This window comes from Rhinolophus sinicus, chromosome 7, assembly GCF_057876585.1.
Source record: "Rhinolophus sinicus isolate RSI-liver-muscle chromosome 7, RSI-T2T, whole genome shotgun sequence".
In the NCBI taxonomy this organism is placed as follows: Eukaryota; Metazoa; Chordata; class Mammalia; order Chiroptera; family Rhinolophidae; genus Rhinolophus; species Rhinolophus sinicus.
The window spans coordinates 52,146,095-52,171,337 of record NC_142507.1 but is presented as its reverse complement, the minus strand read 5'-3'; the positions used below and the strand labels follow the sequence as shown (position 1 = coordinate 52,171,337).

Genomic DNA, 25,243 nt, shown 5'->3' with positions numbered 1-25,243 from the left:
TGGGAGTTGAGGGTTCGGTTCCCCGAGTTCTGCTGGAGTTGCTGCCCACACGGGGCTGGCCGGCCTGCACTCCTCTGGCCGCGTCCCGGTGTGCAGTGTGGTCCTCTTTCAACCCTCTGCCCACTGGAGCTGCGTGATGCCCAGTGACTGTGGGCAGAGGGTCTTGGTTTCCTTTAAAAGTAGTTTGGATTCATAAACACTGGACCACGTTGCTGTTTAGTTAAGGTGGCACTTCCACATGTTTAAACGTTTAGATTTTCATGTCTGTTAAAAAAAAAGTTCAATACCGGTGTATTCTCACAGTTTTTCTAGGCTGTACCTCCACGTCCCCCCCACACCCCAGCCCCCCGGCTGTTCTTTGAAACTTGCGTTTCTGTTTGAAGAGGTGCCTCTAGGGTCTAGTTGCTGAAGGCAGAGGTTTGTGAAGTGGTTGAGGTTCAGGGCAGATCTTGCCAACAGCAAGCATGCATCCAGAATCCCAAGTTTAAATACTGTTTGGTGTGGATCGAGACAAGTTCAGTTCCATGCCATTTCTCAATGGTAATTTCTTCAAAAGAGGGAGCTTGGACGTTAAAAAACAAAAAAACAAAAAAAAGACAACCAGTCGCGTCTAAGAGATGGAGGGGGGAGTAGTGCAGCAGGTTTGGACCGATAAGTCTTCAAATTCCTAGTCCTCTTTCCACTATATTGTAGTTATTTTTCCCTAGGAAGTATTTCATTTTAGGGGTCCTAGTTTGCCTTGCTGACTTTGGCCATTCTCCTGCAAAATGAAATCCCTTCCTAGAAATTCCTATCTTTGATAGACTTAAAAAAAAAAAAAAAAAAAAAAAAAAAAGAAAGAAAGCAAGTAGAAGTGAATTTGTTGAAAATATTGCAGTGGAAGGGATTCAATGCTGTTTCCATGCTGAAATTTAGATTTCTTTCATGGCTCTGAAAGTCAGTATTATTTTGCAATACCCAGATTTTGCTATTACACTTGAATCACTGAAATTTAGTTTTTCCCACCATGTATCTGGGAACAGAGCTATTTAAAGAAGGTCAATATCATATTTTAAAATCTTTAAAAAAATTTTTTTAGAGGAAAAGGAGATAAAATTAATGGCTGAAATTCCAGTGCAGGAAGTGCTGAGTGATGGAGTCAAATTGGAAAGATGCTATTACCATATATTAATTTTTGCTCCAAAAGATACATTAGAGCTGATGGTCCCGTTAGGTCTTATTTTTGGGGAAACATGGTATTACGGCTTTGTAGTAAAATAACCTCTATCTGTTAACTAGGGAATAAATAAACAAGATTTTATACTGATAACACATTGCAAAATACTTATATAACCCTAGTCAAGTTGCAGAGCATTTCTCTTATTAAGAGGTGGCCTGGGTAAACAAGTTCAGTTCACGTCAGAAGCTTTTTTCCAGAGTGTGGGTGGGGTTGCTCTATTTTGTTTTGTTTTTTTGAACAACAGGAACCAGAATGATAATCTCTTGACCACATTTTCATTAGCTGATCAATATCAGCTTTAATCTGTAAGCAGAAAATAGCAAGTATTTGTGCAGTATCCTTGCTAATGAAACAGTGGATTTTGTTTGTTGTCCTTTGGTGGCCTGCTTCTGCACTTTGTAGATTTCTTTTTTGTTTGTGAAAAATTCTTCCACGTTATTGATCCCATATTCGACACATTATAATTCAATTAGAAGATGTATTTTCTTTCTTCAATTCTCCTTTTACTCTGTTATATCAAAAGAAAGATCATAGATGTACTGTGGACTTTTAGTAGCCTGCTGCATTTTGGGAAATGAGGACACAGGATGGAAATGTACTGTGCTCAGTGAAAAGAAAGCAAATGGTTTTCAGGTTGGAAGTCTTTGTTGTGTGGTCAAACTTTCTTTTCTTAAAGCCTTGTTAAGGACTAGTTACATCACACCTATTTCTTTGAATTTTTCTACTTTGTTTTTTTTTTTTGCTGGTGGTTCAGTTTCCCTACAGTTCATGTTCTATCTTTACATATATCTGCAAAGGATTTTTAAATAATTATTTGACTCCTCTCTAAGCTTCATTTATGTTAATCCACAGCATTAATAACAATGCTTGATCATTTTAATTGTATTTAGAGTATAATTTAGAGACTATTGATGGCTCTTTATAATGTCTTGCTGGGGACCTGGTTCCTTTGTATTTTCACTGTCTTAACATGGTGCTGGATCAAAAGAAGAGTAAGATTATACTCTCTAAGAGTTATGCTGACATAATATAGTTCTAATGTGATGATGGCCTTTTTCTGCATGAATTGATAATTCTTCATATTCTATTAATTTTCACTAATTCTACCAACAGGAGTGGGTGGGTAGGTGGTCCATGAAGTCTTAGGCCATGTCTTTCTTGTCTATAGACTACTATCAGTTTTGAGGAGCTCTTTAAATTGCATGTGTGATTTGTAATGCATTGGCTAAGGGGCTGATAGGGAAGAGATTAGGTATTTGATTTACAATTCAGTATTCAAACCAGAGAGCCATGAATGAGTTTGTGCAAGTGTAGGTTCTTCCTCCCTTCATTCTGGTATTTTCATTAATAGAGACTCTTTTGTTAGTACCATTTATTGTGGATGGAGAATATGGTAGAAGGCAAGGGAAGGAACACTGTTTGGGTTTTTAAGGCTGACATTTAGGAAAATTTTTTTCCCCACATAATTTTCACCTATATAAATTATAGTTTTAAAACTATACCAAGAAATAGGAATTAAGTATAAAATTGTAAAATTAAGATGCTAACTGTTATATTCTATTGCAAAAACTGTTTAAAAAGTTTATATTTTACTAATTCAGCAACTGAAATACAATTAACATTTTTATAAAGACCCTGTATGCTATTAGATTTGTGGTACCAACCTGAATCTTTCCTATTTTCTTAGAAATTAAGAAGTAGATAACTTCTGCTTTCTTGGGAACTCTAGTTTTCTTGTTGTTTTGAAATAGTGGTCTCTCAGTTTAGTTGTTGTGTTCCAGCCCTACCCCTCTACTCCAACAATCCACTAACATGAGATTAATAGGCTGTTTTATGGTTGTTTTGTGAAAGTTTTTTGAGGTTCTCTGCTATGGATGAAGACCTTCTTCTAAGACAATAACCATAGAGATTTCCACAGTGCCAAATGGTGATTGATCTTCAAAAACTAAATTGCAACACTCAAGAAAACTAAACCTTTTTCTCTTGATTTTACTTAGGCCATGACAGCTTGGGGGTATTTAATTCCAAAACTAGTAAAATTTGAGTTAAGCTTCTTTTCTATATTTTTATCTATTTAAAAGACATCTCTAGTTGAATAATCTTTAACATACTACTTATATATGTGTCCACTGTTATTTCCTTCAAATCTGTTGCCCTTCCTAACTTTTCTGTATCTTTCATGACTATCCCAGTTTTTCCAGTTCCTCAGGCTAAGCAACTAGAAGTGTTTGGATTCTTTTACGTATTTACCTGGCTATCACATCTCTCTCTTTTTTTTGGGCATAAAAGTATATATTTTTAAACATATAAAGATATTAAAACATAAAACATTTTAAACCATATAAAACATATATTGAAAATCGATATATTTAAACATCGAAATGTTTAAAGTTATTTTAATCAAAATTATCCATGCATATATTCAAGGACTTAATTTTACATGATTTGTTATAAAAACAGCAGTCCTCTACTCCCTTCTCTCAGTTTCTTCTTCCCAGTGACAGCCATTTTTATATCTTTTAACCAAACTTTTTGTTTAAATAAAATATCCCAGAAATAAGAGTTTTCAAATTGAAAGGACCAGACTAGTGAATGAAAACACACCCGCGTCAAGGCACATTGTCATGAAATTTCAGCATCTGATACAAAGATTATCCTATAAGCTCCACAGGGAAAAATAAAGGTCAGTTCAAAGTATGGTTCCCTTCCTTTCAACTTTGCCTGGTGTTTTCCAGGAATCAGATGGGTCTTGCTTCTCAGTAGTCACACTAGAAAGTAGAAGACAATGAAGCAATGCCTTTAAAATTCTGAAGCAAAATAATTTCCAACTTAGAATTCCATACCTAGGCAAACTATCAATTAGTGAAGGAGAGGAAAGATATTTTCATACATCCAAGGTCTTCTTTACACTCTTTCTTGGGAATTTATTAGACCATGTGCTTCACTAGTAGGAGAGAGTAAACCAAGAAAGAAGAAACATGGAATACAGGGAAGGGGCAGTACAATAGGAGAAAAATAAAGCAACCATTTGGCATACATTGCTGTTAGTTTCTGTTTTCAGTATGGTTTCCTTACTTTCGACTTTGCCTGGTGTTCTCCAGACTAGAGGACCTCTGGTTAACACTCTCCAGAGAATAAAGCAGCCTTTGACAGGGCGGAGGAAGGGCAGTTTCTCTCCTGGAAGGAACCAGGGAGAGGATGTGGGAATCTGCCTGCCGCTTAAACAGATGTAGAATCAATCCTCTTTATTTATTTTAGCTTTCATTCACCCCCCCACCCCCCACCCCCGCTCGCCCTCCCCCCACCTCCCACTGGAATCACCAGTTCATGAGACTTTGGGGGATTCCAGTATGTAAATTGAATTGGTTTTCTGCTTTTTTCCTTGCTGGCTTAGGATTCTGTTCTTGGGCCTACCAAGGCAGTTTACCCAGGTTCCAAAAATGTATTGCTCTTCCTCCCATTTTTTTCATCCATGTGGTTTTATATCTTGTATAAAATTGTTTTTCTCCTTTGTATAATTCTTTTATGGGTGGGTGGGAAGAAAGTAAAAGATGTATACATTTAGCTAACTATCCTTATTTCGGAAGTTGCATAGTTGAAAAATTTAGAAGCTCCTTTACGTTTTCATCCTGCCATCATACTCACTTAGGCTTTTTTTATCACCTCATTTTGCTTAGTCTTATTTGTCTCCCTGCTTCTATTGCTTCAAACTTTAAATCTATCAGTTTAATCATTTAATTTACATTTTTTTCTTGTCACTCTGACTTATGGTGTATTTTGTCTTTCAGTTGTTTAATCAGATCTAAGATTTTATCTTGGCATTCAAAGCCTTCTCACAGTTGACATCTGTTTTTTTCTCCTGTATGTAGACTCTATGCTCTATATAGGTCGGTTTCCCTACGGCTCTTCACAGCTATTTTCATACCTCCCTTTGGTGGATTTGCTCATGTCCTTTTGTCTATGTGGAATGCCTCCTTCACTTTTTTTGAGGCCCGCTTGACCTACCCTTTTGAAGCTTCCTGACTGGCTGGCCGGCTGCCTGCCTTGTTTCCTTTGGTTTTTCCTTCCAATTGATTACCTCCTCTGTGCTAGCTAGGGACTACGCCAGACCTTAGTTTCAAACATCTCAGTCATCTTTTCCTCCTCTAAAGTCTTCTAACTCTTAGATCCTATATAAATTGATTGATTAAAAGTATGAACTTTTTTATGGAAAATTTTTGCTTTTCTTAGGAAGAAAATATATTCACTATTTAAAATTTACAGGATGAGATAGAAAAAAATGAATAGCAATAGCACGTAAAAATATACTCAGTCTTACTAATAATAGAAAAGTGCACATTAAACCAACAGTGATAATTATTTTACACCGAGAAAATTAGTAAAAACTTGAAGGATTACGAAAACCCAGTGCTGGTGGAGGTATGGATAATTGGGTACTGTTGGTGAGGCTCCTGATTGGTGTAACCTCCTTGGAGGGTAATGGGCAAAGGTTGAAATGTGCTTCCTTAGATCCGGTCATTTTCAGAAATTTGTTAGTATAGAAACACAACTGGCTCCTGTGCATGAAGATACACAAGAACGTTCACTGAAACATTATGTTAGTGATAGTTTGAATTTCGTAAATATTTACATTTGTGTTATAAAGTACTGTATAACTATTTAAAAGAATGTGCTAACACTGTATTTATTGATATACCTTCTAAGAGATATTGTTACATGGAAAAAATAAAATGTTTGGAACAAGTATAATATGGTCCCTCACCTTTTTTTTATGTAAATAACACCAAACCCTATAATATATCATATTTACATTTTATGTAAGTAACCCCAAGCCCTATAATATATCATACATAGAAAAAGGTCTGAAGGGATTCATATCAGAATGTTAACAGCGGTTACCCATAGGGGGAAATTGGGATTGGGAGAATTTTACTTCTGATTGTTTGCTTCTGTATTATTTGAATATTTTTATGGACTGGCTCCATTTGATTTTCTGTATATCCATATCTATTTTAATATGTTACTTTTGAAATGACAACAATTAATAATGGCAAAAGCAGTTACCATTTTGGTGTTCGATATATTTTTATAAAGCCACTGTTTAAGGAATACTTAGTGTGTCAGGCACTATGCTAAGCAATTTCCACATGCAGTATCTAACTTAATCTTCCCAAAAGGTAGGGACTGTTAGACATTTTACAGATAAACTTAGAGAGATTGTGTCATTTGCCCAAGGTCATACAAGTGCTAAGTGGTATAACCCTAGAATTGGAATCCAGATTTATCTAACTTTAGAGTTTGAACTGTGTTTGCTCAGATTTTCAGTGTGTGCCCCACACACATAAATTTTCTTTAAAAAAAAAAAAATAAGGATCATGCATTTTCTGGTTTTAAAAATAATATGCACTTAATGTTATATAGATATACAGAAAAATGTAGACGTCTCTAAATGCCATCCCAGCGATAACCACTGTTAATAGTTTACTGTATAACATTTGCTCACTCCAGTCTAGCCATGATATCATCCATACTATTTCTAGAATTTAACAGGCTCATTCTCAGCTCCAGGCCTTTGCACTCTTTCTAGAATGCATTTCCTCCAAATACCTACATGGTTAATTCCCATACCTCCTTCTAATCTTTCCTTAAATGTTACCTTTTCAGTGAGGTCTTCCCTCACTATCTAAAATTGCTACCCTCCTATACATGAACCTTTATATGCTTCTGATTTAACTTCCTCTAGTATATTGTTCTCCACATTTATCACTATATATTATAATATTAAGTTGAACCATATGAAATTACCAATATTTAATCATTTTTTTTGCCTATAAAATGTTAGTTTCATATTGTCAACCCAGTTTATATTTTAATTATTTCTTTGTTTTTCTCTCTCCCACTAACATGTAAAATTCATAAGGGTTAAGATTTTTGTCTCTTCTGTTTAATCCTTTATCTCTAGGGCCTGCAACAGTACCTGGCATATAGTAGGCATGCAATAAATATCAAATGAATTCTTCCAGATTTTTGTTATGCACATGAACTTTAAAAAGAATTATATTATATATACTTTTCAGTAGCTTTTTTTCTCTTAATTGTATATGGTGGATAAATTTCCAATTCAATAGATAATAGATTAAAAAATACAATTTTTTTTATGTATTAAAATATTTTTTTATTGGGCCAAAATACACATAACAAAATTTGCCATTTTAACTATTTTTAAGTGTACAGTCATTGGTATTAGTATATGTACATTGTTGTGTACCATCCACCTCCAGAACTTTTTTCATCTTGCAAAACTGAAACTGTACCCATTAAACAATAACTCTCCGTTCTTCAACCCCCAGCAACCACCATTCTCCACTCTGTCTCTGAATTTGACTATATGTACCTTATATAAGTGGAATCATAGTATTTGTTTATTTGTGACTGGCTTATTTAACATATCATAATATCTTCTGGGTTGATTCATATGGTAGCATAACACAGAATTTCCTGTTTTTTTATAGGCTGTATATGCCACACTTTTTTATCCATTCATCTCAATGGACACTTGGGTTGTTTACTACTATGTTTCCCTGAAAATAAGACCTAGCCGGACCATCAGCTTTAATGGTGTCTTTTGGAGCAAAAATTAATGTAAGATCCAGTATTATATTATACCCTATATTATATATTATATTGTATATGTACTGTACTAAGACCCAGTCTTATATTAATTTTTGCTCCAAAAGACGCATTAGAGCTTATGGTCTGGCTAGGTCTTATTTTTGGGGAAACACAGTACATCTTGACTATTGTGAGTAATATTGCTGTGAACATGGGGGTTGTACAATTGTCTCTTTGAGACCCTGCTTTTAGTTCTTTTGAGTATATACCCATAAGTGGGATAGCTGGGTCAATAAGGTAGTTCTATTTCTAAATTTTTGAGCAATCTCCACACTGTTTTCCATAGTGGCTGCACCATTTTACACGCCCACCAGCAACGCACAAGAGGTCCAATTCCCCCACATCCTCACTAACACTTGATCTTTTCTTTATTTCTTTTTTAAATGGTGGCCATTCCTAATGGGTGTGAGGTGGTATCTCACTATAGTTTTGATTTGCATTTCTCTAATGATTAGTGATGTTGAGCATCTTTTCATTTACTTGTTGATTATTTGTATATCCCTTTGGAGAATTGTCTATCAGGTTGTTTGCCCATTTTATATTAATCAGATTGTGTTCTTTTTGTTGAGTTGCAGTTCTTTATACGTTTTTGATTAGTAATCCCATATCAGGTAAGTGATTCACAAATACTTTCTCCCATTCCATGGGTTGCCTTTTTACTCTGTTGATATTGTTCTTTGATAAACGAAAGTTTCTAATTTTGGTGAAGCCCAAATTCACGAAATCAAAAGTATCTGCTTTTCACTTTTGTTGCTTGTGCTTTTGATATACCCAAGAAATTGCCAAATCCAATGTCATGAAGCTTTTCCCATATGTTTTCTTCTAAGTTTTATAGTTTTAGCTCCTACATTCAGGTCTTTGATCTATTTTGAGTTAATTTTTGTACATGACGTAAGGTAAGGAAGGCTACAGCTTTATGCTTTGCATATGGTTGTCCAATTTTCTCAGCACCATTTGTTGAAAAGACTTTCCTTTCCTGTTTAATAGTCTTGGCACCCTTGTTGAAAATCATTTGACCATATGTGTGAGTGTTTGTTTCTGGGCTCTCTATTCCATTGGTCTATATGTCTGTCTTGATGCCAGTACCATACTATTTTGATTACTGTAGCTTTGTTACGCATCATCATTTTAATGGTGGTTTTGAGTACTCTCTTTGTCCAGTATTAAAGTCAGTGATAAATGCTTGGGCTTGTAATAAAAGACGTGCATAAAATGAATCAGAGAACTGATTCATTTTATCTAAGTTGTCAAATTTATGTGTGTATGTTATTCTTGTGTTTTGAGGTTAGGTGAAGTTTATTATATAATTTGGAGGTAGATTTTAGGACTTATAAATAAAACATTAAAAAACATATCCAAAGTGGTTCATGTTTTAGACAAGTTACCAATATGACGGATTATTGTTACCAACATTTAAAAAAACATTATCTATTCGACTTGTAATGCTTTATCACTCCTATTTTTCTCAGTCGTATGTTTTCAATGACTTAGTTTGATGTTATTTCTCCTATTTCAGGAAAGATAGGTACATTTAGAAGTAGCTTTTCTGTAAATCTGGGAGACTGTTGAATGACTAAAATATGTTATATTTACTGTTTTTCTGTAATTTCTGTCAACTTCAATTTGACAATTTGATTCTGTAAAATCAATTTCTGTGACTTTCATAGAAGGTACTTGAATTTAGTGCACTAAGAGTACCTCTTAACTATGCTACCCTTAACATCACTCTAAGTTCCTTTTCCATTTAAAAGGAGCTACTAATATTAGTAAATCAAATCCAGAGTGTATTAAGAGAGTTATACATCATTACTGTATTCATTTCCCAGGCCTGCTGTGACAAATTACCACAAACTGGAGGGCTTAAAACAACAGAAATTGATTCTCTCACAGTTCTGGAGGCTCACAATCTGAAATGAAGATATTGGCAGGTTTGGTTCCTTCTGGAGGCTCTGAGGGAGAAACCTACCTTCTTTTCTAGCTGGTAGACACATCACTCCAGTCTCTGTGTCTCTGTATCCAAATGTTCCTTTTCTTGCTCTAGTAAAGACAGCAATCATTGCATTTAGAGTCCACCCTAATCCAGTGTGACCTCAATCTTAATTATATCTTTAGCGACCCTAATTCTAAATAAGGTCACATTCTGAGGTTCTATCTGGGCATGCATTTTTACACTATTCAACCCACTACAATTATCGAGTTTTTGTGTAAACATTTTTCTGGGATTAAATACCCACAAGTGCAGTGCTGGGTCATATGTCAGTTTCATGTTTAAAGAAATTCCCAACTATTTTCCGGAACGGTGATGCTATATTACATTCTTACCAGAAATGTGTAAGTGATCTACTTTTTCTGTATCATTCCCAACGTTTGGTATTGTTATTATTTTTTTATTTTAAGCATTCTGATAGGTGTGTAGTGCAGCTCATTGTGGTTTTAATTTGCATTTCCTTCATGGCTAATGATGTTGAACATCTTTTCATGTGCTTATTTATCATTTGTATATCTTCTTTGGTGAAATGTCTCTTTTTGTCTTTTGCCCATGTTCTTAATTGTACCATTTGCTTTCTTACTGTTGAGTTTTGAGAGTTCTTTTTATATTCTAGATACAAATGCTTTGTCCTTTGTTGCAGTGTGTTCTTCCGCTCTAACTTGTCTTTTCATCCTCTGACAGTTTTTCATAGAGCAAAAGTTTTTAATTTCAATGAAATCCAATTTATCAGTTTTTCTTTCCTTTCATGTATCATGCTCTTGGTGCTAAGTCTAAGAACTCTTTGCCTCGCTCTAGATCCTGAAAAATTTTTCCTGTTTTTTCCCCCAAAAGTTACATAGTTTTACATTTTACATTTAATTCAGTGATTCATTTTGATTATTTTTATATAAGGGGTGAAGCTTACGTTGAGTTCCTTTTTTCGCCTACAGATGTCCCATTGCTTTAGTACCTTTTGTTGAAAAAGGCTATTTTTCCTCCCTCCAGTGAACTGCATTTGCACTTTTGTCAAAAATCATTCGGGCATATTTCTGTGGCTCTATTTCTGAGTTCCAATGATCTCTGCATCTGTCCCTTTGCTAAGACAGCAGGATTGTAGCTACACAGTCTTGAAATTGGGTGGACTGATTCCTCTCACTTTTTCTTTGTCAAAGTTGTTTTAGCTATTATAGTTCTTTTACCTTTCCATATAAATTTTAGAATAACCTTGTTTATATCTACAAAAACATGTTGGTAGAATTTTGGTAAGAATTGCATTAAACCTGTATATCTATTTGAAGAGAATTAGCATCTTTACTATGCTAAGTAAACATAAACATACTATGTCTCTCCATTTATTTTGATTTTTGATTTTTTTCTTCAGTGTTGTGTAGTTTTCATCATACAATTAATTCCTGTGCGTGTTAGATTTATACCTAAATATTTTTTTAAATGATTATAAATGGCTTTGTATTTTAATCTTGGAGTCCTTGTATTAATTGCTAGTATATAGAAACAGTTGATTTTTTAAAAATTAAAGTTTATTGGGGTGACAATTGTTAGTAAAGTTGCATAGATTTCAGGTGTGCAATTCTGTAATACGTCATCTGAAACAATTGATTTTTAAAAATATTTTGTATGCTGAAATTATGCTGAATTTATTCTAGGAGGTTGTTTTGATAGATGCTTTAGGTTTTTCTATGAAGACGCTCGTGCCATCTGAAAATGGGGACAGTTTTATCTCTTTCCTTTTGAGCTGTATATATGCCTTTTATTTCCTTTTCTTGCATCTTTGCACTGGCTAGAACTTCGCACGCTCTGTTTAAGTAACGAGAGTGAGTATTCTTGCCTAGTTTCCAATCTTACAGAGAAAGCATTGTCTTTCACTATTAAATATAATATTAGCTGTAGGTTTTTGTTTATTTTTTGGTAGATTTCTTTTATCAACTTGAGGACATTTCCCTCTGTTCCTGTTTTTCTGAGTTTTTAATCACGAATGGGTGTTGAATTTTGTTAAATGCTTTTTGTGCATAGGTTGATCTGATTGTAATTTTATTACTTTAACCTGTTAGTATGGTGAATTATGTTCATTGATTTTTAAATACCGAACCAGTTTGCGTCCCTAGAATAAATCACACTTGGTTATGTGTATAATTCTTTTGCGTATTTCTAAGTTCTATTTGCTAATGTTTTGTTGAGGCTTTTTGTATCTGTTTTCTTGGGGAATGTTGATGTGTAGTTTTTTGTTTGTTTTGTTTTTGTACTGTCTTTGGTTTTGGTATCAGTGTCATACTAGCTTCATAAGATGAATTGGTAGGTGTCCCATTCCTCAGCTAGTTTCTGGAGAAGATTGCGTAGAATTGGTGTTAATTCTTATTTAGTAGAATTCTCAAGTGAAATTATCTGGACCTGGAGCTTTCTTTTTTTGAGTTTTAAAATTGTGAATTCAATTTCTTAATAGTTATGGGGCCATTCAAGTCATTGGATTTTTTGTATTGGGTCAGTTGTAGTTTGTGTTTTTTCAAGGAATTGATTCATTCTAATTTACCAAATTTCTGTGTCTAAGTTATTCTTAGCATTGCCAACTATCCCTTTGATTTCTTCAGGGTCTGTAGTGATACCCGTTTTCATTCCTGATGTTGGTAGTTTATGGCTTCTCTTTTTTGTTTTCTTGCTAGAAGTTTGTCAACTTTATTGATCTATTTAAAGAACTAGCTCTTTTTAAAAATTTCTTTATTGTTTTTCTGTTTTTAAATTCATTGATTTATGTTCTTTATTATTTCCTTCCTTTTGCTTGCTTTGGGTTATTTTGTTCTTTGTCTAGATTCTTGCGGTGGAAGCTTAGATGATTGATTTGACTTTTCCTCTTTTCCAAAGTAAGCATTTTAGTGCTATAAAATGTCCTCTGAGTACAGCTTTTGCAGTGTCCCACAAATTTTGCTAACTTGTATTTTCTTTTATATTGTAGTTCAGTGCATTTTTATTTCCTCTCAGCCTTCCTCTTAGATTCATTGATTATTTAGAAATATGTTGTTTAGTGTCCAAGTATATGGAGATTTTCCTTTTGTCTTTCTGTTAATTGAAGTCTAGTTTGATTCCATTGTTACTGGAGAATACAATCGATGATTTCAGTTCTAATTTAAAAGAGGTTTGTTTAATGGCTCAGGATATGGTCTATCTTGGTATATGTTTTGGGGACACTTGAAAAGAATGTGTATCTGGGGTTGACTGGAGTGTTTCTGTAAATGTTAATTAGACTCTGTTGGTTAGTGGTGGTGTTGAAATCTATATCTTTGTTGCTTTTCTTTCTCATTGGTCTGACAACTTTTGAGAGAGGGTGTTGAAGTCTCCAACTATAATTATTTTCTTCTTTCTGTTCTGTCAGCTTTTGTGTAACATATTTGGCAGCTCTTTTGTTTGTTGCATATACAGCAGGTGTCTTTTTCTTTTTTGAGAATTTTTAGAAGAGTTTATTTGAGCCAAACTGGCAACATATGTCAGGGAGCAAGATCTCAAATGCTCCCTCCAGGCGTCTTCTTGGTGGATTGAATCTTTATTACATAATGTCCTGCTCTGTTTCTGGTAATTTTATTTGCTCTGGAGTTTATCTGGTTATTATTAATATAGCCACTCTTGCTTTCCTTTGATTAATTTTATATGATTTTCCATTCTCGTTCATTTTGCCTCTGCTTTTTTATTTGAAGAGAGTTTCTTGTAGACATCATATAGTTGGGTCATGTTTTCTAATTTTCTCTGCCTGTCAATTGTAGATTGGCATTTAGACCACTTACATTTAATAAAATTATTTAGGCCATTAACATTTAATAAAATTATTGGTATGTTAGGGCTGCCATTTTGTTTGTTTTCTGTTTGTTTTGGTTTTTGTTTCTCTGTTTTCTTTTTCCTGCCTTCCTATAGATTATGTCAGCATTTTTTAGAATTCCGTTTTGATTTACCTATAATGTTTGTTAATGTATCTCCTGGTACAGCTTTTTTTGTAATTGCTGTAGTGGGCATTACGTTATATACACATAACTTGTCATAGTCTTTTGGTGTTTTCATTTTACCAGTTTTAAAGTGTTGAAATCTTACCTCCCTTTACATTCCTTTACTCTCCCTCTTTATAATTTAATTGTTTTAAGTATTTTCTCTATATACATTTAGAAACATATTAGCATTGTAAATTTTGCTTCAACTATCAAACATAATTTAGAAACTCAAAAGGAGAAGGAAAGCCTATTGATTTTATCCATGTTTTTGCATACTATGTTCTTTGCTCTTTCTTGATGTTCCAAAATTCCTTGTATAATTTTCTTTCTGTTTAGAGAACTTTGTTTAGCCATTCTTTTACGGTAGGTCTGATGACAAATTCTCCTTGGTTTTCCATCGTCAGAGAATGTGTTGATTTCCCCTTCATTCCTGAATGATGTTTTCACTGGATATAGGATTCTGGGTTGGCAATTCTTTCAGAACTTAAAAAAATATCATTCCACTTTCTTTTGGCCTCCATGGTTTTTGATGAAAAATCTGTTGTCATTTGGATTGTTTTTCCTCTATACGTAAGGTATTGTTTTTCTCTACTTAAAGTTTTCTTTATCTTTAGTTTTTAGAAATTTAATTGTAATGTGTATAGTAATGGATTTCTTTAGGTTTATCCTTTTGGGGTTTACTCAACTTCTTGAATGTGTAGGTTATATCTCTTGCCAGATTTAGGAAGTTTCAGATGTTATTTTTCAGCCCTCTTTCTCCTCTCTTTCCAGGACTCTAATGACACAAATATTAGACCTTTTGTTATAGTTACACAGGTACCTGAGATTCTGTTAGTTTTTTTTCCTGTTCATTTTCTTTCCTAGTCTATTTTCTCTCTGTTCAGATTGGGTAATTTCTAATGTTCTGTCTTTCATTTCACTGATTGTTTCCTTTGTTCCCTCAATTCTCCTGTTGAGCCCATCCGTTTAACTTTTTATTTCAGTTCTAAAATTTCTATTTGATTTTTCTTTATATCTCCTATTTCTTTGTTGAGGCTTCTTATTTTTCATTTGTTTCAACTGTGTTAGTAAGTGCTTGTTGAAGCATTTTTCTCATTGCTGCTTTAAAATGTTTTGTCAAGTAATTCTAAAATCTGTGTTACATCATTGTTGGCATACCTTGGTTGTTATTTTTTATTCAATTTCAGATCTTCTTGGTTCTTGGTATGATAATTGATTTTAAAAAAAATTGAAGCCTGGACATTTTTGTATTAATGTTACGTGGTACTGGATCTTTTTGAAACCTGTTTCAGCTGGCTTTCCTTGGCACCACTTTGGGGGTGGGAGGAGTGCGCCTTGTTGTGGCTAGGTGGGGGTAGAATTCCAGGTTCCCCACTCAGCCTCTGTTGACACCTGAGGTGAAGGCTCTTGTTACTGCTGGATGGGGATGGGAGTTACATCTTCCCACATGGTTTCCACTGACACTGTGTGGGACAGGTCCTCACTTCTGACCAGTGGAGATGAAAGTTCCAAGACCCTACTTGGCCTGTGACACCATCCCAGAAGGGGTTCTTGGGTACCTTGTTACAACCTTGCAAGGACGGATGGTTTGCCTCCCCACTCAACCTTTGCCAGTAGAGTGCAAATGAGGTCACAGTTTTCCTGTGGTGTTTGGCTGGGGTAGAGTAGTTGTCTAAGAATTTTCTGTCTTGGTCAGCTTTCGCCTTTCCTCGTCCTATGGCTAGACAGAGCAGGCTTTTGGTGGGTTTGTTTTTGTCTGTATCCCTTCGTGTTACCAGCTTGCCAACTTTTTCAGCCCCATGTTTGGGATATAGGAGGCAAAAAAGAAAACTGAGAGAAACTCGTCACATGTCATTCCTCAGGTCCTGTGGTCCCCAGCTGGTCTGCCTCCCTCCACCTTTCAGAGTATTCTTATTTTGTTTTCTATGTAATGTCCGAGGTTTTGAGTTGTACTTAGCAGGAGGAATAGGGAAAAGTACATCTATTCCATTGTCCCAGGAGCACAAATAAGTATGTGACATTTAATAAAAAAATTTTTGTAAATTAATGGTGAATGGAGGACTTTCCTATTTGATAATTAAAAGGTATGGTGAAGCTCTTGTAATCAAGTGTTCAGTATTGACATAGGAGCAGAAAGCTATGCTAATACAGAATAAAAGTCTAGAAAGAGATAATTATCTATAGACAAAGTATAATAAAGGAGTCATCTCAGATAAATGAGGAAAGGATGGACTTTTCAACAAATGATCCTAGAATAATCAGCTCTCCATTTGGAAGAAAATGATGAGAGTCCTAATGTTATGCCAGGCAGGCATAAGGTAATAAATTCCAGATCAATTAAAAATCTATGAGAAACAGAAGTATAAGACAATATAGAAATAATTTGAAGTTTGGGAGCTTTCCTAAGCAAGACAGAAATCTAGGAATTATTTAGGAAAACATTGATAAATTTAACAGCATAAAATGCAAAATGTATCACTAAAGGCAAATATAAGTGATGAGAAAATCTTTGTAGTGCATAATAGACAAAGGACTTAATATCCCTTGTATACTGATCCTACAAATTCATTTTAAAAAGTCCATGTTCAGCATAAAAATATTAAAGATATGAAGTCAACTCATTGACTTCTGTTGACTAATAAATATAAAAAGAAACATAATGCAAATTAAAACAAGTAATATAACATTTTTACCTGCTAATTTGGTAAAATTAAAACATATACTATCCAGTGATGGTGAGGGGAAGAGGTGCTCACATCCTGTTAGTGGGTGCATAAATTGTAGCCGCCTTTTTGGAATGTAATTTAGCAATATCCATCAAAATATTAAATGCTTATATACTTGGACATAGTGAATTCCATCTCCAGGAATCTATCCTAAATAGCAAAAGAGAATTTAAAGTTGTATACATAAATGTTCTTGGCGCATTATTTACAATAGTTAAAAAGTAAAAAAACTTATAATAGTAAAATGGTAAATAAAAATAACATAAATGTCAGTCAGGAAATGGTTGAATAATGTATTATTAGATTGGTACAAAAGTAATTGTGGTTTAAAAGGTTAAAAATTGCAAAAACCGCAATTACTTTCACACCAACGGTATACGATTGAAGTCATAAAAAGGAATGAGGTATATATGTCTGTAATTGTGTGTATGTATAGGTATCCATGATGTATATTTAAATGACAAAAGCATGTTGTAGTCAGGATTCCATTTTTATTAATAAAAAATGTGACTATTTTTGATAAGCGAGATGATAGGTACGCATAATCTGAAGGAAAAAATAGGAGATGAGATGAGCTCACCTGTTAACAATGGTTACTTCTGGGGGATGAGATAGAATTGGAAAGGGGGTAAAGGGGGCCGGAAAAGGAGCCATAATGAAGAACTTACAGTTTAGCTCTGTATACTTTTTTTTGAGTGTTGGAATTTAGGTGATTTTTGTTTTTGGGTTTCCTGTATTTTCTTAATATAATAAATCAGTGCAGCTAAGTTATATATATTTGCTGCATGAGTGAAATGTATAAACCAATTTGTGTGTGTATTTCAGGTTAATGTTATGTCACCATTACAAGGTTTTAAAAGTGAAAGCTGCAGAGTATAGTATTCCTTCTTCCAAACTCTTATGAAGTGGGGGAACTGAAGTGGGGGGAAATCTTTTATCAGTGTAAGAATTCTAGAAGAGCAATCTGGATATGAGTGTTTGTGTTTTCTAGCAAACTACTGAGATTTTTATCCATAACTTGAGCCCTTCTAACCAACTTGTTGATGATGATAAGCAAGGACCATCTTTTGAAACTATGTATTTCCATTTTTCTCTGACAGAAATGACGTCAGATGTACCATCACTGGGTCCAGCCATTGCCTCTGGAAACCCTGGGCCTGGGATGCAAGGTGGAGGAGCCATTGTCCAGAGGCCTATTAAGCGGCGACCAGGGTGAGTTTGGCTGTATTGTGTCGTGAATGTCTCTCCCATAAGCCAGCCTGATTTACTTAGTTACTGAACCCTCTTGGCTATTCCTAACCCTCTCACTTCAACTGGTTATTTACTGCACTGCTTTCAGATAACTCTCTTTAGTCCCTTTATTTAGAATTAATTCTTTATTTAGAATTAATCTTTTTATCTACGTTTCTTATAATCATTTTTTTTTAAACCAAAAATCTCTGCAAGGTAAAGGACTATGGTTAGGCCCAAAGATTTCACTGTTGCTGAGAAAACTTGGCTACCTTCATTAAGCTTTGTGTTTTCATTCTCAATCTTTTTGGGTAGGCTTTTTAACTTTTCTGAATTTAGAGAATGCTAAACTGGAGAATATTTCTCCTCTAAGTTATTGACACGTGGCTTGATTTGGAATGCAGAGTCCATTCAGTTCCAAAAGTATTTATGAAATGCGTAATTAGTGTGAGGTATTGTGCTGGTTGCTAGTGGGAGACAAAGCTAAATAAGATACAGTCCTGGTCTTTAAGTTGCTTATGTTCTGACAGGGATCCTCACCATGCACATAAATATAATACAAGGTAGAATATGCCAAGTTTGTCAGAAAGGAACAAACAGTGCCGTGTGTTTCATCGTATGGAAATGCCACAATTGGTTGTTAAAGATTGGGAAAGTCTTCAGAAAGGAGGTTTAGAAAGGCCTGGAAGAATAGATAGTATTTTATCAATTTCTTGGTATTACAATTTTTTTTTCTTTTTAAAAATTAGGTAGTTAATATGATAGCTAGCCTTTAAATTTTATCCCATGAATAGTTAACGTAAGAGTGATCCCTGGGGTAAGGTGTCAATGTGAGTGACATATTAAGACTTTCTACTATGTCTGCAAAGGCCTGACACATTTTAACTCGTTTATTGAGGCATAGGGTGAATAAGTAACTTACTCGAAGTCCTGAAGCTAGTAAGTGGGAGATCTGTGATTGAACCTTGGGAGGTTAGCTGTAGAGTCCACTCTCTTAAACCCACTGTTGTGGTTATGTATAATAGCAAACAATTAGAAGCACTATAAAGATCAAAATTAGGAGTTTGGTTAAGTTACGTTTAAAAATGGAATACTGTACAGCTATTAGAAGTGACAAATGTGTCAGTACAGGAAAATGTTCACAGCAGTAAGAGAAGAGGTTACAGTGTATGTAATATACCACTCTGCTAGCAAAAAATGTGTAAAATATGTATAGTGTGTGTATAGCAAAAAGGTGAAAGGATACTCATCAAATTTCAGGCTGATAGGTTTATGGGAGACTGATTTTTTATTTGTTTTTAATTATTTCCAGATTTTCTGAAATGAATGTGTATTGGTAATCAGGAAAATATGTTGAAAGAAGCAATACACATTCTTTTAAAGAAAGATTGGAAAAGTTAGAAAGAATAAAATAGCAGTAATCTTGCTGCCCAGAGTCCTCTCTCGTGTAATTTCTTCATTCTTTATATATAGATTTTAAAAATAGTTATATAATTATATAGTTTTATATAGTCTGGTCTTTTTACCTAATCATATGTAATAACCTTTTTTTATATTGTTACATATTCTGGGTATGCATAATTTTTAATAGTTGCATAAAGGGATGTACTTAATTCCTATTTTGGGACATTTAAGTTGTTTTGAAGATCTTGCTATTATATATAGTGTTCAGTGAAGATCTTTGTACATACATTTTTTTCTAGTTATTTCTTTAGGACAGAGTCTTAGAAATGGAGTTACTGGGTACATAGGTAGAATTTGACAGGTGATCAGGGGCTACTGGGAGGAAGAGGAATGAATAGTTTCAGGATTGATGCTGTGTACATATACAACCCATCTCGAGAGAGGCCCGTACTGTCAGCTTGTCACACTAGTGTAGATGCCACGAGCTCACTGGGTTAAGGTGGTACGTGAGTAATGTTTAGTTTAATAGAGTGCAGAGACTAGCAGTAGATCCGCCTTCCTAGTTACCTATAACCTTCCCTCATTCCCTGAAATGAAAGTCACCTCTGCTTTCACCGAACATCTATAGCATGTTGGTTGTGCTCCCCACGTGGCCCTTTCCCATTCTCACTTGTTTTATATTCTCTTTGTCTAGGCAAAGAGTCCCTCGAAGGCAGATCTCTTGCTTTCACCTCATCTAGCAAAGTGTCTTAAATGTAGCGTATTGCATGTTAATCAGGTGAATGGAGCAAAGAAGCATCATTTAACCAGCTTCTGATCAGGGTCTTACATCACTCCCTTATGTAACATTGCTGTTTTGAAAGATGTTTCAGAGAGCTGATAACATCACTTAGACTACACAAATGAAAAAGGACCTGAATTACTCATATTAGTTTTTTCTTGTCCTTTTTGTATGGATTCCTATTCCTTTTGTAGAGGACGTACTCTGATGTAAAACTCGGGCAAAGGCTGACTGCTTCCCTAGAAATACGTAAGGTAGCAGCATTTGGTACGCTTTTTTGATGTCTCACTTTCCTTGTCTTGTTGGGTGCAGAGAGGAAGAAGTAACATAGCGTTGCTTAACTTCTGTCTACTTCCCCTTTTCCTTCTTCCATTTGGGTGGGTGTTCAGGTAGCTTGTAGGTTGAGAATATTTAATTTCTGAATGTTCTGTATTATCAGTAAGCTTACACTGTTTATTGTTGGCTTTCCCCAGGTTGGATTTTGATGATGATGGAGAAGGGAACAGTAAATTTTTGAGGTAAGATTTTGAAAAACTTTCTCTAGATTTCTGATAGTAAAAATTAGTTCATGATCTCTATATTTCTGACTTATAATATTTTCATCCTTAGGCTTAAGGAGAGTACTTCATCCTAAAACTAAGCTTTCCTATTATATTATGCCCCATAAAATTTTCAAGCATTCTGTTAATAGCTCCGGAGGAAGGAGCTCAATGAAGGAAGGGCAGAGACTTTACAAGACCCTCTGTGTCAGTTATCTATTGCTGTGTGTGTGGCTTACAAACAACGATTTCTTCTCACGATTCTGTGAATTGGCTGGGTGGGTAGTTACTCTGCGTATCTTGCCTCGACTCACTCATAAGCCTGCATTCCACTAGCTGGTCAGCTGGGAAGTGGACTTGGCTGACATAGCTGGTGTCTCTTTGTGGTCTTTTATCCTTACGGAAGCCAGACTGAGATTCTTTGCATGGTGATGGCTACAATCCAGAGGGTGAGTCCTTATCCTTTGGACTGTAGGATGTATTATACCTTGTAAGTAAGTGCTTATCAAGTCTCTGCTCTGTATAGACATTTGCTGATGTCCTGTTGGCCAAAGCCTTGCATCAGTGTGTGTGTGGGGGTTACACAAGGGAGTGGATCCTGGCAGGTGTAATTTGTTGGGGATCCTCTGATATCCCATGATGTCGCCTACAGAGCAGGAGTGGAATTTGTGTCTTTGAATAAAGAGTCTCCTGGAGCATTGAAAATGGACTTTCCAATATATTGATGAAGGAGTCCTTTCAGGGAAGAAATATTCGTTTTTGCTGAGACCAGTAACTTGGTTTTGTTTTTAAGTAAGGAAAGCAGTAAGAGTCAGAGAAAGGAAGATAAGCTGGACTGCAACCTGCCTTTTTTCTTTCCAAAGTTAGAAATATTACCTGAGTAGTGTCTACATTGCAGAGGCTCAGCTACTTGAGAGGTAGATAAAGGAGCCCTGTGTTTTCAAATTGATTTTATTATGCAAGTGTCCAGATTTCATTTCATTTATTTGTTTGTCTTATTAACTAAGCTTTTAAACGTAAGATAAATATATTTTGTTGCAGAATTTTTGAATCGTGCAAAGTTATATCTAGTGAAAGTACATTTTCCTTTCACTTCAGACCTGCAGAACCCTTCCCTACAGTTTCCAGTTTATTGAGTATCCTTCCAGAAATACTCAGTGCATATGTAAGTGTATTTAAATGTACATGTGCACACATACACACACTCATAATCTCTGGGTTTGTTTTTACACAGAGGATGCTCATATTGGAAATTGCTTGGCATTGTTTAGTTTTATAATGCTTACTTAGTTCAGTCAGTGACATATCTTTTTTTTTATTTTTATTTTTAAGTAACATGTAAAGCTAAGGCTTGTATTTCTAGCTACTGACTAGTTAGTTGATGAACCCTTCCAGATATTCTTGAAAACAGCAGCTGTGGCTCGGCCACCATAAAGAAATAGTTGCAAAATATTGAAGAAAATAATTCTCTAAGAAAACTCTACAGACTTAATGAGTGTCAGTAAATGTGAAGAGGGGAAGAGATTTCAACTTTGGGGGAAGGATAGACTTTTTCAAACAGTTCTGTTGGGAATTCCTCGAATTGGGAATCCCTAATTGTAATGAAGACACTCGTAGCGGAATTATGTTGTGCGTATGAATGGAACAGAGGTAACCACTAGTCTACTTGATACCTATTAGCTCTAGCCCTGAGTCACTGCCTTTATTTCCACAAAATCTACTAGTAACAAACTACAGTTGACACTTGAATAATGTGAGTTCGAACTGTGTGGGTCCACTTACGTGTGTTTTTTCCCCCCAATAAATACACAATTGGCCCTCCATACCTCCAGGTTTCGCATTCATGGATTCAATTAACTGTGGATCAAAAACACTATTTTAGATCTGTGGTTGGGAATCCATGGATATGAAAGGCAGACTGTAGATTGTTCTACGTAATTTTATATAAGGGACTTGAGCATCCGTGGGTTTTGTTATCCATGGGGGGGGGGGGTGTCCTAGAGCCAATCCCCCATGGACACCAAGGGACAACTTGAGTTTTTGGGGGAATCAAAAGTTATATGTGGATTTTCAACTGCATGGGGGTCAGTGCCCCTAACCCCTCCCATATTGTTCCAGTGTCAACTGTACATGCAAATCCAAAAAGGTTCATTTGTTCTTTTCCCAACCATAAAAAAATGACTGTCACAATTCATCTCACTAGGTGATGGGTCATTATGCCTGAGAGAGGTTTCACCGAATTTCTTTGACCATCAATACTTTTCTACTCTGGTTAGTGAGGGAAAGCCATATTTGCATTGTATCTGTAAATCAACATTGAATCTCTTTAGTGAATGCTACTTTTGAAAGTTGTAATTTATTATCTCTTTCATTGCTTTGTTTATATATCATTTATATTCTCTAGACAACATCTATAAAGTTATTTTTAAGACTATCAAGGCTTTGAAACTAGGTACACTATCAGAGTTACTAGTACCTGGTTAGTGCTTCTCAGACGTGACTGCATGGACAACTTCACCTGGGGTTCTTGGTAAGATGAAGGTTCTAATTCAGTACGTCTGGGGTAGGACCCAGCGTTCTGAATTCTGATAGATTCCTCGGTGAAGCTGCTGCGCCTGGTCCACTGAGCACCCTTGAGTAGCAAGGCTCTAGAAGACTCAGTCTTGAGATTCAAAGTTAACATGTAAATTATTGGTCTCTTTGTTTTCAGTTGAGGCCACTTATTTTCATTAGGAGTTTGTAGCGTCTGATTCATAGCATATTTTGTCTCCTAGAAAAGGACATAGACCATTTGTCCTTGGCTTGAAATGCTACTGTATCTCCATGGTCGCCCATCCTTCCACTTCCACTTTCCAGTTATTTTCAAAACTTTGACAATTCTTGGGGTTAAATTAGTTGAGGACTTATAGCCTGTGAAGGAGCAGTATAAATTCTGGCTCTAATTTAATAACGGTTTAATTGCAAATTTTATAAGACTTACCTATCTCCCAGAAGCACTTCCTGCCCAAATTTGATAGATCTTTGCTTTACCCTGAGCCAATGAGAAAAGGAAAATATAGATCATCCAGAAAATACAGTATTGTTTTTAGAGTTAGGTTTTCTTCCCTCGACACATCCTCCTTTGTGGTTTCTGTAGTAACAAACAGGATTTATTAGCTTATTAAATAGAAGTTGTTGGAATGGATGGATTGTGTTTCCTTGATCAAAGATTTAAGGTGCATTGTTTAAATCATACTTTATCTCTTAAAAACTTCTGCACATTAAAAACAAAACAAAAACAAAAAAAGTCTGCACATTAAAGGAAACAGTGAAAAGTAACCAACCCATGGAATGGGAGAAACTATTTGCAAATAATATATGATAAGGGGTTAATATCTATAATATATGAAGAACTCGTACAGCTCAACTATAACAAAAACGATTTAAAAATGGGCAAAGGATTTGAATAGACATTTCTCCAAAGATATACAAATGGCCAACAAGCACATGAAAAGGTGTTCACCATCACTAATCATTAGAGAAATGCAGATTGAAACGGAGAGATACCACCTCACGCCCATTAGGGTGGCCACCATTAAAAAAAAATAGTGCAACCACTATGGAAAACAGTGTGGAGATTCCTCAAAAAATGAAAAACAGCATTACCATATGCTCCGGAAGTCCCACTTCTGGTTATTTATCCAAAATAATTGATCCTGGAGAAATATTTGCACACTCATGTTCCCTACCCGATTTTCTCAGTAGCCAAGAGGTAGAGGCAATCCAAATATCCATTGACAGATGAATAAAGAAAATGTGACGTATACACCCAATGAAAGCAGGAAATCCTGTCACTCTACAACATGGATTAACCTTGATAACATTATATTAAGTGAAATAAGCCAGTCGTGAAAAGACAAATATAGTTGACCCTTGAACAACTCAGAGATTAGGGTCAAATTAGTTGAGGTTTATAGCCCGTGCAGTCAAAAATCCCAGTATAATTTAAGTCAGTTCTCTGCGGATGTGGCTTCCCAACGGCTGATTGAAAATACAGCTGACCCTTGAGCAACGTGGGTTTGAACTGCATGGGTCCACGTACGCATGGATTTTCTGCATGTGAGTGGACGTGTTCAAACCCATATTGTTCAAGCGTCAGCTGTACGGAATCATTCCGTTTATAGCGGTACCTAAGGCAGTCAGAATCAGAAAAAAACAAAGTATGGCGATGGTTGCCAGGAGCTGGAGTGGGGCGGAGGGTTGGAATGGGAAGATGGTGTTCGGTGGGTATAGAGTTTCAGTTTTGCAAGATGAAGAAGTTCTGGAGAGCTGTTGCTCAACGTGAATATAGTTAGCACTACTGAACAGTACGCTAAAAAATGCTTAACACGTTGCGTACGCATCACGAGAATCTTCACGAGGGATTTAAACCCCGCCGTACGCAACGTGTTAAGATGGTAAATTTTATTTTATGTGTTTTTTGCCATAATTTGAAAAAACGAAACTGTCCCTAACCTCAGAGTGGTGCTGATAGGGCAGTCAGCTGTGCCCTTATGACAGTATCTTTTTTTTGTAGAGTCTGATAAGTAATGGCAAAGGCGACATCAGAAACTTGAGAAATAGTAGTGGGTTTTTTAAGTTCTGTGGGATGCTGTTATCGCTTTGGCTTTCTGGTGCTTTTCCATGGGCTTTTTTTCTGTTGAATATTTTACTCCTTTCTAGTTTTCATTTCAGAGTG

General features: G+C 35.5%; 1 protein-coding gene across 3 annotated transcripts in view; it reads left to right on the top strand.

The window, feature by feature from the left end:
• The window catches only part of ARNT (aryl hydrocarbon receptor nuclear translocator), a 53,996-nt gene that overhangs the window by 381 nt on the left and 28,372 nt on the right, over positions 1 to 25,243 (top strand). For all 3 annotated transcript variants that reach the window (XM_019740003.3, XM_019740002.3, XM_019740001.3), the window contains exons 2-3: positions 17,673 to 17,784; positions 20,461 to 20,505. In XM_019740003.3, coding sequence (XP_019595562.2) covers positions 17,673 to 17,784; positions 20,461 to 20,505 — 157 coding nt within the window. The remainder of the gene's footprint in view (positions 1 to 17,672; positions 17,785 to 20,460; positions 20,506 to 25,243) is intronic.